Below are 14,953 nucleotides of genomic sequence, written 5' to 3' on the forward strand. Positions count from 1 at the left end.
GGGGGTGAAAAAAAAAAAGCACTGGAAATCTCTCTCTGACACTTACTACAGAAAAAGGCAGTCAGTTCCATTATTAAGAGAAAGATGGTCAAAAAGAAAGGATCCAATTTAAACGGGAACAAAATGTTTTAATGGCAGAACTTGTACAGGTCTGAGGCAAAGTGTTCACAGTCCACAGGCAGAAACTTATTTATGCTCTTGCCGAATAAAGAAGGTCAATCTGTCAAAATTCTGATTTTATGATGAACAAGAGAAACAGCCAAATGACTTAAAAGTTAGAAAGAAATCTGAGATTCTGACAACTTCCTTTCAGTTTTTATAGATGAGGTAAGTGATATTACAACGGTCAAAGAAATGAACATCTGTTAGAGTTTCTGACAGATGATTTTTGCTCCAACCAAGTTTATAAAATTATAAAAGAGTTCTTTTTTTTTTCCTTAGACCTTGCTCAAATACTCAATGAGAAGATAAAGATACACTGGACCCCTCCAGTTATTGGTGCTAAAGATGAGTGAGCCGTTCTCTCAACGAGGGGCAAAAGGAAGAGTTCTTCGCTCTCTTACAAGAGCACTTGATCTAACCCTTTCTAAAGGAGAAATGTAACTAATCTCTGCAGCTGAACAATTTATCTCCATAAAGAGAAGTCACGAGAGACTATGGACTCCGAGAAACAAACTGAGGGTTCTAGAGGGGAGGGGGGTGGGGGGATGGGTCAGCCCAGTGATGGGTATTAAGGAGGGCACGTACTGCATGGAGCACTGGGTGTTACAAGAAAACAATGGACTGTGGATCACTACATCAAAAACTAATGATGTATTGTATGGTGACTAACATAATAAAATAAAATTAAAAAAATAATAAAAAAGAGAAGTCAGCTGTTGCTCTCTGACCAAGGAAGATAAAAGATGCCCTACAAGGCTACCAGTGGAAACCTACGCTTCTTCTCAAGATGGCCGCGGGAAAGTTCCAGTCCAAAGTCCCCACCAGCTTTTCAGACCCAGGGTTGCCAGAGGGATGGTTTCGGAAGCCATGCGGCTTTACCGAAGAGAAGACATTTATAGCAATGATAATAAATGAAAAATAGCCATCACACCACATTCTGCGGGGCTTATAATTTAAAAGATACTGACACCTATATTTTTTTCTTATTGATACGGGACTGGAAGATCAAAGCGTTTCACACCCCAGGATAGGCTACATTGTACTACTTAGTCCTATATGCTTTGGGAGACCATCCATTAAGATCACTTCTGAAAAAGGGGCTAAAATGGGCTCATGACTAGAAAGGCCTGCAAATAAGGTTCTGGTAAAAATCATAAAGAAAATTTAGGAGTCAGTAAAATACACACACACACACACACACATACACACACACCCACGACACAGGCCGAGTAAGGAAAAAAGTCCAGATGTGTTTCTAGGTACAGAGTGTCTTTGTTATGAATGTCGTTTGCATGATGTGACAACAGTACTGGGAGTTCAAGGAAGGGGAAAAAATGTTAGCTCTTAGGAAGTCAGGATCTTAGAGTAACTAAACGATACCCCTCTATCCCTTTACTGTCTTTTTAAAAAATACCTGTGGGGGTGCCCGGGTGGCTCAGTCGGTTAAGCGGCCAACTCTTTATACTGGCTCAGGTCATGATCTCAGGGTCGTGAGATCGAGCCCTGCATCACATCGGGCTCTGCTTCCCCTCTCCCTCAACCCCTCTCCTAGCTTGCGAGCGTGCGAGCTCTCTCTTTAAATAAATAAATCTTTTAAAAGAAATACTTCTGACGTTTTTTTATTCAGTAGAAACATAAAGAAAGTATTGCATATGAAAAAAGTTCTTCTGCCCCAAATGAGAGTATAGTGCTGACATTTGACTTTTGTATCGCACAGTGATCTGCGCATCAACACGGCAATACCAACGGACTGACGCATATCTAGCTCTCTAGCGGTACCTAAAATTCGGGAAACAGCAGTATAAAACTTCATCGAGGATTAGTAATAGTAATGAGAGCAAAGCTCTACTCTTCATCCAAAAAGCTAAGCGCATTTAATGGCACGTTACTGTGATTTCTTTCACAGAGTTACTCTCAAAGCTGGCAACGTAGCATTTTAATCTAATAACAAATAAGTCATGTGTTTTTTGATAAAGACCCAGGTAATGTCTTTAAAGGGAGCCTTGACGTTATTTACTAACATTCCCTATAATTTCCAAACTTTAATTTTCTTTGGAAGGAAATAAGAATTGGGAAACAATAATAGCTGATATGTACTGAAAGTCTTTGTATCATTTTATCTTCCCCCTACAAGAGGTACTATAAGACTCTCTTTTAACATAAAAGGAAAGTGCGTCACAGAAAGGAGATGTAACTTGGGGCGCCTGGGTGGCTCAGTAGGTTAGGGGTCCGACTCTTGATTTCAGCTCAGGTCAAGATCTCAGGGTCATGAGACTGAGCCCCGCGTCAGGCTTCACACCCAGTGGGGTGTCTGCTTGGGATTCTCTCTCCCTTTCCCTCTACCCCTCTGCCCCACTCACATTCGCTCTCTCCCTCTCTGAAGTAAATACATAAATAAAATCTTAAAAAAAAAAAGAGAGAGAGAGATGTAACTTGACCAAGGTAACACAGCTGGTAAGTGACCGAGCCCGCATTACTGGCCAACTCCAGAGATAGTGATCTTAGCCTTGTTTTATCTTGACTCCTTACTCATGGACTCTCTTTTTGGTTAACATTAACCATTTATTTACATGAAGCATCTGCTAACTCCAGCCTGTCCACAGGCCATTTTTGCAAATAAAGTTTTACTGGAACACAGCCAGCGCATTATTGTCTGTGGATGCTCTCACGTGGTCAGGGCCGAGCTGAGGGACCTTTGCTATGGGTCTGCAAAGGGTAAAATGTTTACCACCTGGCCTCTTACAGAAAAGGTTTGACAACCACGGATGTAGATGAATGTGCCAAATCAGGCGAAAATTAAGTTTCTGGAGTAAGAGTTTAAATATGGACCCTGCATGAAGACAGCTTACCCCGAGGGCTGGACCGGGCAGCAGATCCACAAATGCACAAATTAAAACGAAGAATATATTATACTGAGCCACCAAGAATGCTTTAGTATCATGAGATGGGTCATTAACCTGAAGGTCTGGCCGCAGGACACCCGCAACAAGCGGCCAGCTCGGAGTCATCTTTGGAGGATAAAACTTCAAACCACGAGGCCCTGCGTAGGCTAAGGGTGGGAGGAGCGCTTTCTTGGATCCACAAGCACTCGCCGCTGGGCTTTGGTCTCTGCCTCCCTAGGGCCCAGCACCGTGCCTGGCGTGTCACAGGGGGTGATGACCTTTTTCTGACTCAAGGCGTGAAAAGCACAGTCCTGCCCACCCAGAGCCACGAGAGGCCTCCTCCCGCCACCCCAATGGCAAGCAAACTGGTTCTAAGGTCCTTCCTGCAGCGTGAGTTTCGGCCTGTGCCCTGTCCCACAGGGCAGGGCGTCCCCCCCGCCCCCCGCTGGGCTCGGTGGTCCCCACGAGGACACGGCTGCCAGCCCCCACCCCCGGGGCCGGGGTGCGTGGTACCTGTACTCGCGCTCCTGCAGGATCTCCACCGGGTCCAGGCCTTGCGGTTTCTGGATGGGGCTGATGCGGCTCTGCTTCTGCTGCAGCTGCAGGATGGGCGAGGGCTGCCCCGGGGCCGGCTGCGCCACGGAGGGCCCGGGCACGGCGGCCGCGGGTGGCTGCGCGGCGGCGGCGGGGGGCGCGGGCGAGGGCCGGCCGCTGGGCGCGGGCACCGGCAGCTTCTGCGGGGTGCTGGGGCCGCTCAGCTCCGGCCCCGGGCCTGCGGGACAAGAGCGACATGGGCAGCTCGGGCGGGCCGGCGCCCTGCAGCCACCCCCGGCCTGCCCGCTGCCCCCCGCCTCCGGGACCACTGAACATCTCCAGACAAGGGAGGAGGGGGGAGGAAAGGAGATGAGGAAGGAGGGAAGGCGGGGGGGGCGGGGAGGGGGAAAAAGTTAAGAAGAACCAGGCATCTATCCCCACAGGGCAATTGGCATTCACTGATGGACACCGCTGAAATGGTCCAAAAATGACTCAAGTAGTACATCCATTAAAGGAGCGGATGGTCAGCATTTAATGTAGCTCTAGAGTAGTTTGTTGTTTTTTGTTTTTTTTAAATAAGAATTGCAGGTGCATTCAAGAATTCAGAAAAGTAAGGGAGTCATGGAACAGTCAGATGCAATTTGGGTGTGGTCCTAAAATCACATTTTGCAAATTGCACCTTGGGGGACTTGAGGCAGACCCTCAGCGGCCTGACCCTCACTTTCCAAATACAGCCAGCACGTTGGCCAGCCTTCCCATGTGAACTGAAAGGGGCACACATTTTCCCTTAATGACCTAAAAGGCACATTTCAGGCTTAATCAGTGCATCTCAGGAACTGAATTTTTTTGTTTGTTTTACTACATATTAGAAAATGTTTCTAAAAACATTCAGTGGAGGCAGGGGAGCAAATCTGCTCATTCCACCTATAAAAACTAGCAAATATTAAGATTCAAGGGAGCATTTTTTCTCATGCTAACAGAATAAAGAGATATGCAATCATCAAGCTTATCAAAATGTACTTAATAAGTTAATTTAACGCAATTTTCCACATTAAACTTCAGGAGTTTAAACTGATTGCTAGGTATGGACCGAAAGTAAGAAGTGTTCTGTCTCTCCTCATAGTTACATTTTTACTTACTTCAAAATTATAAGTAAGATTAGGGATGCTACCAGATGAATTAGGAAATGAAAAAAAAAAAAAAACTCAGTAAGCTGTTAAAACCTCTGAGAAGCATTCTCCCGAGCATTTTCTATATCTTTTCTAAGAAAAGTTAAAACTATTAAATGGTAATAAAATAATAGTCTATATACTTCAGGGCGCCTTAATAATTAACCATACAAAGACGTACATTATGAAAAATTAGACACATTTATTCAATTTCCAGCAAACACCATTTAGAAATGGGCTTAAATGACAATGCAAGAAGAGTATAAGCAAACATTTTGACAGGAGGAATGTGAGGAATTAGAACAAACTGCTTAGGAAACTGTACGTGTGTGTGTGTGTGTGTGTATTACTGTTGGGCTTTTTTCACCTTCCTTGAGATATTAGGTAAACTTTCCAAAACACATGCAGCTACATAATCCTGAGGTAGCCCTGGGTCCACTGGGGGATGAAAAACTCTTGAGGGAAAAATGCATTTTTAAAAATTTTCTATTTTAGGTATCGTAGATGTACTATCGTAATAAAGAGATTCTTTTCAGCTATGTACTTTCTGATTTTTTTTTTCTGAATGGGAAGTCTTTTACATAATGCATGGCTTTTCATAATATTTTATATTTAGAAGTTTCTTTCATTCATATATAAGAAACCGATTTCTAAACATTAAATCTCGGGGTTGTTAAGCATTGGAATGAGTTATGGAGGGATGTTCTAGAATATGTTCTCTCTAGAGGTCGTTGAAACAGGGTAGATTTTTCATCGGGGTTGTTTTAGGTGTGATCCAGCCAAAAAAAGAGAAGACAGAGATTTCTAACAGGCTGATTCTCTGTGATTCTATAAATCTCCTTAATAAACTCAAGAAACTGGTAGAATTAAATATATTTCAAGAGTCGGGATAAGCATACTAAGTAACAAACTTACTACACTGAAGCCCCCTAAAAACACCACCATCTTTAACAAAAAGAAAACTCGGGTCTTGCTGATACGATAATATCATAATAATTACTCTACATTCAGTCCCGCAAGTGTTTTTCCTCCTTTCAAAGTTTAAATAATTCATCAACCAAAGCCAGAACAGGGCAGCGGTGTTACACATTCCACCTGTTTCCGGAGCTTTCTTCTTTAGCCTTCTCTCCTGTAAATACCTATGCAGAAGCCTCTGATGACTCCTTGAGGTACATTCAAGTCACTATTTTTAAGCCACATTTCATCAAAGGAAGGTATCCAGAGCATGTCTGATATCCCTGATTCTAGTTCTAGTCATTTTTAGCCTATGACTCAAGACCAGATCTAATACACAGGCACAGGGCTAGACTTTTGAATCCGTTAAAAACAAAGACGTTCTTTAAAGTTGATGGACCCTTAAAATGGAGAAGCAGAGAAAGAGAGACCCAAACATGAACTTACATATTCAAATCTCCAATTCAAAAAGTCCTACAACTTGCTGTGAACGAAAATAGGCACATTCAAAGCATCCTGCCTCTTTCCAAAAGAACTCATGAGGGTCACCTGAGCTCTACCACCTGCTGGTTGCGTGAGTCTGAGCTAGTCACTTAACCCCGTGCGCCTCAGTCTCCTCATCTGTAGAATGGGGATAATAATATAACCCCCAGAGTGGGAGTGAGGATTCAATGAGATCATGTAACCACATGATCCACACCCTCCACTCTTGTCGTTTTTAACACTTGCAAGTCCACAGAGGCTAAGAAGTCTAATTTAGTTACTTAGCTTTATAGAAAAACCCCATGGCGAAAAAAAGGCTTTTAAGGAAGATTGGTACTGGGTTAGCTGGCAACGTTGGGAGTACACTCTCCTACAGCAAACTTCAGAATGTTTCTACGGCTCACAACGACTCAGCACAAATACTCAGATAAGTCAGCTTGCCAAGTACTTCCTGCCAAGCGGCTATCAGAGCCACTTACAAGCAAATTCCTTTCCTAACTAAACACCGTGAGTTCATTTACTGCACGGGGCTATTTTTTCCTCCCTCCCAACAGATTACATAAAAACTCCTACTTACAGAGCCCAGGGAAGCGAGTGCAGCTTGCTGCAACTGGACATGCCCAGAATGTAACTACCTGTTCCTCAGGTTTCTTGCTTGTCCCTCAGGCGGCTTATAGTTGAGATGCCTGGCTGGATTGGCTCTCTATCCACAGAAATCATCTCTGCTACAGACACTCGGGGTCTGCTAAATGATAAGACCACTTCCTGATATCTTCAAACTTAAGACAAATTACATTCCCTAGCTTATCTCCTATCCACCCCCCCGCCCCCATAAACAATTTAGGCTTACTTGTCAGAGGTTCCAAATGTGTCTGTTTTCCCCGCAGTCCTCACCTTGGAAATCAAGGCAGAGGTATGTCCTGATATCCCTGAGAGTGACCTAGTGCAGCTAAGGTGGGGAGGGGGGTCTTTCTCAGATGCAGCCCTCTGCCTGATTTTAAGAAACAGGAAAACGAACTTATTAAAATACCCGAGTCTCGCACGTACAGAATTTCTGTGCATTCAGAACTCACACCGTCTTCCTGGCACACTAGGATCCTTACTCAAAATTCTGTGCCTTAAATAAGGATTTAAGTGGTTTCCACGGGTTGAAAAAACATAAATGTAAAGAAGTGTATTTAAATTGAACATACCTAGGTATTTTAGATACCTAAAAAGAGCGGGGGTGGCAGGGGCAGGGAGCAGGAGAGAGACAAGTACTGAAAAAAATTAGCAATGATACTTTTACTTTCTACCATAAGGTCCTCCATACCCCACACCAAAACAAAAACAAAAACAAAAACAAACAATAACAACAACAAAAAACCCAAAAAACAAACCAAAAAAACCCCAAACTCAAACTTTTACAGTTCCTATTTTTAATTTTGTTTTAGTTTCTATAAAAGAAAAAAATGAATCAAAGTGAAAAAGAAGATGATGGGTTAGATTTGCAGGGAGCCCACAGCAGATGAGGACTGAAGAATTATTTGTTCAGTGTGCAACTCCTGCAGTCAACCCATAATTCCCTAGTGATGCCTCTGATGATGTGTGTCACTTAGGGTGAGTCACATCTCTGGAGTAGGTTTGAGGCAGACCACCCCAGCCAAAGAGATTCTCTCAAACATGGATAACACTATAAAGCCGGACAAAAGAAACAAGGAACAGGAGTTATCTCCAGATAAGCGGATATACTTAAACTTATTTTTTCCTGAAAAATTAGTAGAGGTATTTATACACAATAATACTTTTTTTTTGTTAAGGAGGGATGGAGATAAGTAATAACAATTAAAAATATTAACTCTAAAAATAAAATATTCTTTGCCTTATTTTGACTTGTCCTAAACGCCAACCCCCCCCAAAAAAGTCTTTGTCAAGTAAGGATGCCACCTCCCTCTGAAAACTGAGGTTTGGGTACAAGTTCTGCAACACTCTGGGGTGTAACCTCCTTCCCAGTGGCAGGAATGGGTCTGCTCTGTTGGCAGGAGGGAGCTTCTTCCAACTTTATCCATGGCCTCCTTGCCCACTCTGGCATAAAATACTATCTGCCCCAATATTTTCATTTCTAATGAAGCCTGACTGCCCAAAATACAAGAGACAGAGCACTGAGTAACAAAACAGATTCCTCCTGACGACAGAGGCGTGGTGAGGAAAGATGAAGCATCAGAGATGGGTAACGTCATGGAGCCCCCTCCTCAGGAAATGGTCCAGAAAACGCACTAGGGATTATGTTTACTGGGATGTGAAGTGGCTGTTAGGTACAAGGGTCCAGACAACGGAAACTTGGTCCCCTAAGTTTTACTACTTTATTTGGTTTCCTTATTCGAACTTTGGGTGAAAAGGTTTCTGAAATGAATCAATGAATCATTCAGCTTCTTGCCTTCTTAAAGGATACTTTGGGATCTTTTCCTGCTGAGCACAGGTCATTTTTAAAGCACTAATGTTTGGGGCACCTGGGTGGCTCAGTTAGTTAAGGGTCTGCCTTCGGCTCAGGTCATGATCCCAGCCAGGGTCCTGGGATCGAGCCCCGCATCGGGCTCCCTGTTCCGCAGGGAGTCTGCTTCTCCCTCTGCCCTTTACCCTGCTTGTCCTCTCTCTTGCTCTCTCAAATAAAATTTAAAAAAAAAAGAAAAAAAGGAGCAATGCTCATGGAGGTCTGTGAAGACACCCTGGGACACACTTCCATGCACAGTGAAGGACGCCTACACGACACAGTCCCATATCACTAGCTCCTGGGAGGTACAGGTTTTGCTCCATCTTCCTCCAACTACCAACTCTCTGGTTGCCATTCAGCCTCTACTGGGAACTACTACGATGTGGGATGTCAAGAGTACTAATTTCTGTGACATTGTGTCTAGAGAACAAGTAAAAAGGCTCTAGGTGAGGAGCGGAGATACTTCTCCTTTTGGCACACACAGGAGTAAAATGGTTGCCGCCTTTGGTACACAGTTTATGACAGGTTCTTTCCCTTGCCATGAGCCCCTTTGTTATGAAGGAGCCAGGACGGGGCAGCTGGTAAGGACATGGGCTCTCGGGTCAGACTGCTAGCATGGGAGTCCCGACTCTCCATATTCTAGATGAGTCCCACATGCAGAGTACTCAAGCTGAGCATGACACAGGCCAGTAGGTGCTTCATAAGTACCGGCTACGCCGAGACATCCATATATTTTTTCTTTCATCTAGCTGCCTTCCCAAGAGCTGGAGTTATGCTGTTTTGAACCCTCTAAACACATCAAGTGTCCAAACTACCATTTCAGCATGGTTTTCCTCTATAACCTTCTTGGTCCTTGACGTTCAGTCCCACATGATCTTCCACCTACCAACGCACCACAGTCACTACACAAAGATCTGGAGCTGACATGATCCTTTCTTGCTCTTTAAAAAACCCATTCCTAAGGCTACATCCACAATTAACAAGGTGAGTTAACCCTTTGGGTAGGGCAACTCTTGGAGCTTGCCCCACCGGAAAAGAAACATTTACAAACTCAGAAGGCAGAAATGATAATTGAAAAATAATAATAATAATCTGAACTCCTCCCCACTGCCTAAGTCCCCAAACTTAGACAAAGTACCAATGTCCCAAACGAATCATTCGCAGTGATCGGTACGTCCTGGCTTGCCGCAGCGCGAGGGAAGCATTCACAGGAAATGGTGTCAATGTCAAGGAAGACCCCGGAATTCAAAACTCTAGTTAGAACAGAACCATCAACTCTTTGCTTCTCTGGTGGTTAACAAAAACCTTGCCAGAGAAAACAACAATCGTGGAAGCTCATCGCATAGCCCCCCGCACCTCTGAATTCTAGCGGTGGGATCAAGCCAGACCGCCAGAAGGCCATACAAAGGACTAGCTCATCTCCGCCCGTTACATAATATCACAGCTTCGGATCTGATGCCAGGGTCTATAGAAGAAATAGGCCGCGTGGATTCTGTTACTCTGTTTATTATGAACAAATCTTATGGATGCCTCTATCGTTCAGTGTCTCGTACAATAATAATAATAATACCAATGATTAAAAAAAACAATCCCACTTGGAAATTCTACTTTATAGTCTCATGCTTAGAAAAGGCTCTGTGTTCCTCTGTCACTTGCTGCCAAATGGTGAGGATGTAGTACCAGACCCTCTCTCCTTTCCTGACTGCCAGGAAGCTGGAGTCCTCTGTCAAGCTCAGAGGCAGCAACCGTGAGCTCTGGGGAGGAGGGGGTATGGGGGGGCTCCACGCTCCTGACCTCCCTGACCCCAATTGCCATTTCCCTTTGTTTCTGATTTCCTACACTTGATAATTATTTTACTGCAGGTATGCTTCTTGGAGGTCTCCCTAAATGCTTTTCTAATCACACAAAGGGGTAGAAATAAATAAGTCAGCTCACATAACATGGCTCGAGGAGAGCGGAGTCTAGGGGCACCTTCTGGCCGCGGGAAGGCGCTGGGGGCAGGGTTCTTAACCTGGGGCGTGTGGCCAGGCTCCCGACAAACCTTGAGCCTCTTGAAAGAGAATGCAGAGGCCCGGGGACGGCGGGGGCGTGTACTGCTTCCTTCCTGGGACCCTGCGGCCCAGGAGCCCAAGGGTCCCGGGCAGCCAAGTGAAGCAAGACAAGGGAGCCAACGAGGAACAACAAAAGGCTAAGTCGGCCCCGGGCTTAGAGCAGCCCCGCACTCCGGCGCCCTTCGCAGTCCTCCTTAGCCGGACTGGACCACGGCGTTATTCATTTGGTTGCACATTAACCTACCAGATGGTCTGTTGTAGTTAACAAGGGCCTGCTGCTGCGGCTGCTGTGCTTGTGGCTGGGGCTGTGGGGCCTGCTGCATGCCGGGCAACGTCCTTTTCCCCTGGACTGCAAGCTGCAGTGTTTCGGGGAGGGGCTGGCCCCGGGCCAGCATTTTGTAAGCTAAAATCTGCGCTCGCAGCTGATGCAGCTGGACGGGGCTGAAAGGCGAGGGACCTCTGCTGGGCTGGCTCATCGCCTGCGGGTCGCCCGAGATGAGGGGCCCCGGCTGGCTCGGCGGCATCTGGGGTGGGGTCGGGCCGCCCCCCGACAGAGGGCTGGAGACGTGCTCGGGGGCTCCCAGCGGAGACGGGTGTGGCGACATGTAACCTAGAACAAAACAGGAAAGGAGATCACAGGCTGCCCCCAGTGACCCTGAAAACCCGGCATTCCTGGCCATTTGGATGATTTTTCTGCAACGGCACCGCCTGCTAGAAATTTAAAGTATACGTCACTTAATAATTACAGAACTACGTGTAATTATCAAATTGCCCTGGACCAAATATATGCAATGAAAATTTTCCAGTAGTCACATTAAAAAGTAAAAGACACAGAGCCAATTTTGATAATATGTTTTGCTGAAATCAACATACCCCAAATATCATTGTTTCAAAATACAAAAATTATTAAAGACATAAAGACATATTTTACGTGCTTTTTTGTTTTCCATGCTAAGCGACAGCACATCTCAATTAGGACAAGCCATATTTCAAGAAATGACCAATAGCCACGTGTGTCCTAGAAGGTTCACTGCTCATGGCTGTTGTACACATAAAGCAAAGACAGCAGGGGACGGTGTTATACGTTAAAAGTAGCTCCAACCTCCAGAACAAAACCTGGAGAGTATGTACTATCTTGCAAAGGGGAATGAAGAGTCTCTCATAGGGACAGCAAATTATTACTTGGTTTATTCTTGGGCACAATTATTGAGGGCCTCCACTGTCATAGCCACTACCCAAGGCACTTAGTTGAGTTCTCCCTCAAAACAGAGCCTGATGGAAGGATTGAGTGCAGGGGATTTATTTGGAAGGTGCAGGCACACTGGCAGGGGAGTACAGAAAGGTAATATAACAGTCAGAGAAAGACATGTATCATATGATCTCACTGATATGAGGAATTCTTAATCTCAGGAAACAAAGGGGGGGTTGCGGGAGGGGGGGGGGGGGGGAGGGATGGGGTGGCTGGGTGATAGACATTGGGGAGGGTATGTGTTATGGTGAGCGCTGTGAATTGTGCAAGACTGTTGAATCACAGACCTGTACCTCTGAAACAAATAATACATTATATGTTAAAAAAAAGAAGATAGTAGGAAGGGAAAAATGAAGGGGGGGAAATCAGAGGTGGAGACAAACCATGAGAGACTATGGACTCTGAGAAACGAACTGAGGGTTCTAGAGGGGAGGGGGGCGGAGGGATGGGTTAGCCTGGTGACGGGTATTAAAGAGGGCACGTACTGAATGGAGCACTGGGTGTTATACGCAAACAATGAATCATGGAACACTACATCAAAAACTAATGATGTAATGTATGGTGACTAACATAACTTAATAAAATAAAGTAAAATTAAAAAAAAAGAAAGGTGATATAAGAAAGAGACAGCAGCTGCTGCAGACTAATTTCAGGCAGAACCTCTGGAGTATGAGGTCAATGACTCGCCTCCAAATTATCCCAGGGAACGGGGTGGGGGTGGGGAAGAAGCTGGAGTTTTCACACTCTTAGGATCATTGGTCACTGCTTAGGTCACTGGTTATGACTCTGGGGATCATTAGTCCCCAGAGACTTTTCCAGGTGTTGGTAAGAGGGGCTGGAGTCCACTGGAGGCAAGATGGCAGGCTGGCCAGTGGATATCAGGCAGGTGGGAGCACAGAGAGGGTGAGGACAATTAAAGGGATATGAATGGAGTACACATTATTTCTTCAATTCTCACAACAACCCTAGAAGTTAAGTGTTGTCACCTCCATTTTTTTTTTTTTTAAATAAGGAAACCGAGGCTCAGAGTGTCACACAATTAGGTCTTGGCAGCTTCAAGATTCAAACCAAAGTCTGTCTGACTCCAATGTGTATATATTCTCTCAAGGCTCTAATATTAATTTGGAAGTTAGAGACTTGAAAGTCTCAAAAATCTTCTAGAACCATTTACGGTATCACATAAACACGAGAGAAATCTGTTTGGGTTTTAAGAGATCTACGTGGGAAATTTAAGAATACATTTCTTGGGGAAGAAAAGTAAAAAAAAAAAAATGCATGAAGTATCTCAAGGAACTCATTCCCAGAGATGAACTGTAGATCCTGGCCAAAAAATTCTTAGAAAAACCTATGATTGAGCATGGCTGCAGGGAGAGCCAAGGTGAGGAGGGAACAAACTAGCCTCCTGTAATCCTAAAGGTTGCCCTGAATTGAAGCTAAGTGCTAATGAATCAAGTCAAAGGTGTCCTAAGACACAATATCAAATATCAGATTCAAGGTCTTTGCCCTTTAATAAATGTGCTTGGGTCACAATTATCATAAAGGTCATCACATCGGTTTCTATTAGACATCCGCTGTGTGTTGGAACCCATGTCAGGTTTGGGCTGAAAGCTCTGTGCATCCACGTGGGATTGCAGAGGCCCAAGAACATCAGACCAACACTGGCTGGGGACTCACCACCACCGTTCGAGAAACTAGAGAAAAGAAAGGCCGTAATTACTTTTATCTCAAATCGCCATTTGGAAAGGGAAACAAATGTATTCAGGTGCTCGAAGACAAGGGTAGGTTCTGTGCTATTAGCTGGTGAGAAGTGGAGCTCCATTCAGAGCCAACACTGCCCTGATGAGAACTGGAAGATCTACTAACTTCCGTTCCCCAAATCCCTACTTCATAACAGAGTGCAAAACCACTCAGCCATTAGGGTTCTAGTCAGTCATATGAGTCAGCCAAGAAAATGCCCCCGAGAGCAGCCTGCGAGACCAGCAGAAAGTTAGAGCCTGGTATGTTGTTACTTATGACAGAAAACGTTTAGAGAGGATCCCCAACATGCACAGAACTTTGTCATTAACATTCTTCCTCCTTAATGAGGCTTACGTTCGCCCCTTAATTGTAATGCTGGTGCATAAGGGTATATAGTTTGTTCATTATGGAAAATACTTTACTGACACCTTTTTGGCCAACCCTCTATCTACCACAGGGGTAAGAAACTTGCTACCAAAAATCCTCCTCCTGGGATTCTCATAGTAGAAGGGATACTACCAGGCGTTGAAATGGGTCATAGGTCTCCTGCCTTCCGGTCTCTCCTACTTCCGAGGTCCTCAATTACGGCTTACCCAAGATACATCATGGGATGGCCAACACAATGGACCAAAACATCAGACAATCTGGTCTAAACTCGAGTGTTGACTAAACTGCTCTGTTAAACTCTGAAGTATGGGCAAATGGAGCTAGGAAGGTGAGACAGCGATATCAGGCACAAGGATTAAGTTTACCTCAAATTCGCTAAGGAAGAAGCTGAGAGTGGAATAAAAATCATTTTCTGGAATTAATCCATGCAACAAAATTTTACCTCAAATGTGACAAGAAGAAACTGGGGACGGGAAATTTTTTTTTTGTTTTTCCTAGAAAATATAGGGCATGTTAATAGAATCATTCTATCACAGTATGACATTACAAATGTGACAGCATTTCAGCTAAAGAGACAGATTTTTTTCCCCCTACATGACCAGCATTCCATGCAACCTCAGGAAAAACCAGAATCGAAATGATGAGACAACATAACGTATTTTATTAATTATCTTTAGTTAAGAAAACGGGGCGAAGAAACTGCCTGAGAGTGAACACACGATTGTCTGCAGGACGCCAGCCTCAAAACAGAATCTGCTCTTTTTGAAGGCTGGTTTGATTTGCTCATTCAAAAGTGGTCCCCAAAAAAGTGGCAGTTTTCCTTCCCTAGTCTTGAGGGCATTATCTCTCTGGTTTCACCTTGTCTCAAGAGAAGC

General features: G+C 44.6%; 1 protein-coding gene across 7 annotated transcripts in view; it reads right to left on the minus strand.

Moving 5' to 3' along the window:
- The window catches only part of SMARCA2 (SWI/SNF related, matrix associated, actin dependent regulator of chromatin, subfamily a, member 2), a 178,148-nt gene that overhangs the window by 143,361 nt on the left and 19,834 nt on the right, over positions 1 to 14,953 (minus strand). For all 7 annotated transcript variants that reach the window (XM_032427564.1, XM_032427558.1, XM_032427563.1 and 4 more), the window contains exons 4-5: positions 10,950 to 11,315; positions 3,558 to 3,816 (exon numbers count right to left, since the gene is read on the minus strand). In XM_032427564.1, coding sequence (XP_032283455.1) covers positions 3,558 to 3,816; positions 10,950 to 11,315 — 625 coding nt within the window. The remainder of the gene's footprint in view (positions 1 to 3,557; positions 3,817 to 10,949; positions 11,316 to 14,953) is intronic.

The sequence above is a fragment of the Phoca vitulina genome, unplaced genomic scaffold (assembly GCF_004348235.1).
Source record: "Phoca vitulina isolate PV1807 unplaced genomic scaffold, GSC_HSeal_1.0 scaffold37, whole genome shotgun sequence".
NCBI lineage: Eukaryota > Metazoa > Chordata > Mammalia > Carnivora > Phocidae > Phoca > Phoca vitulina.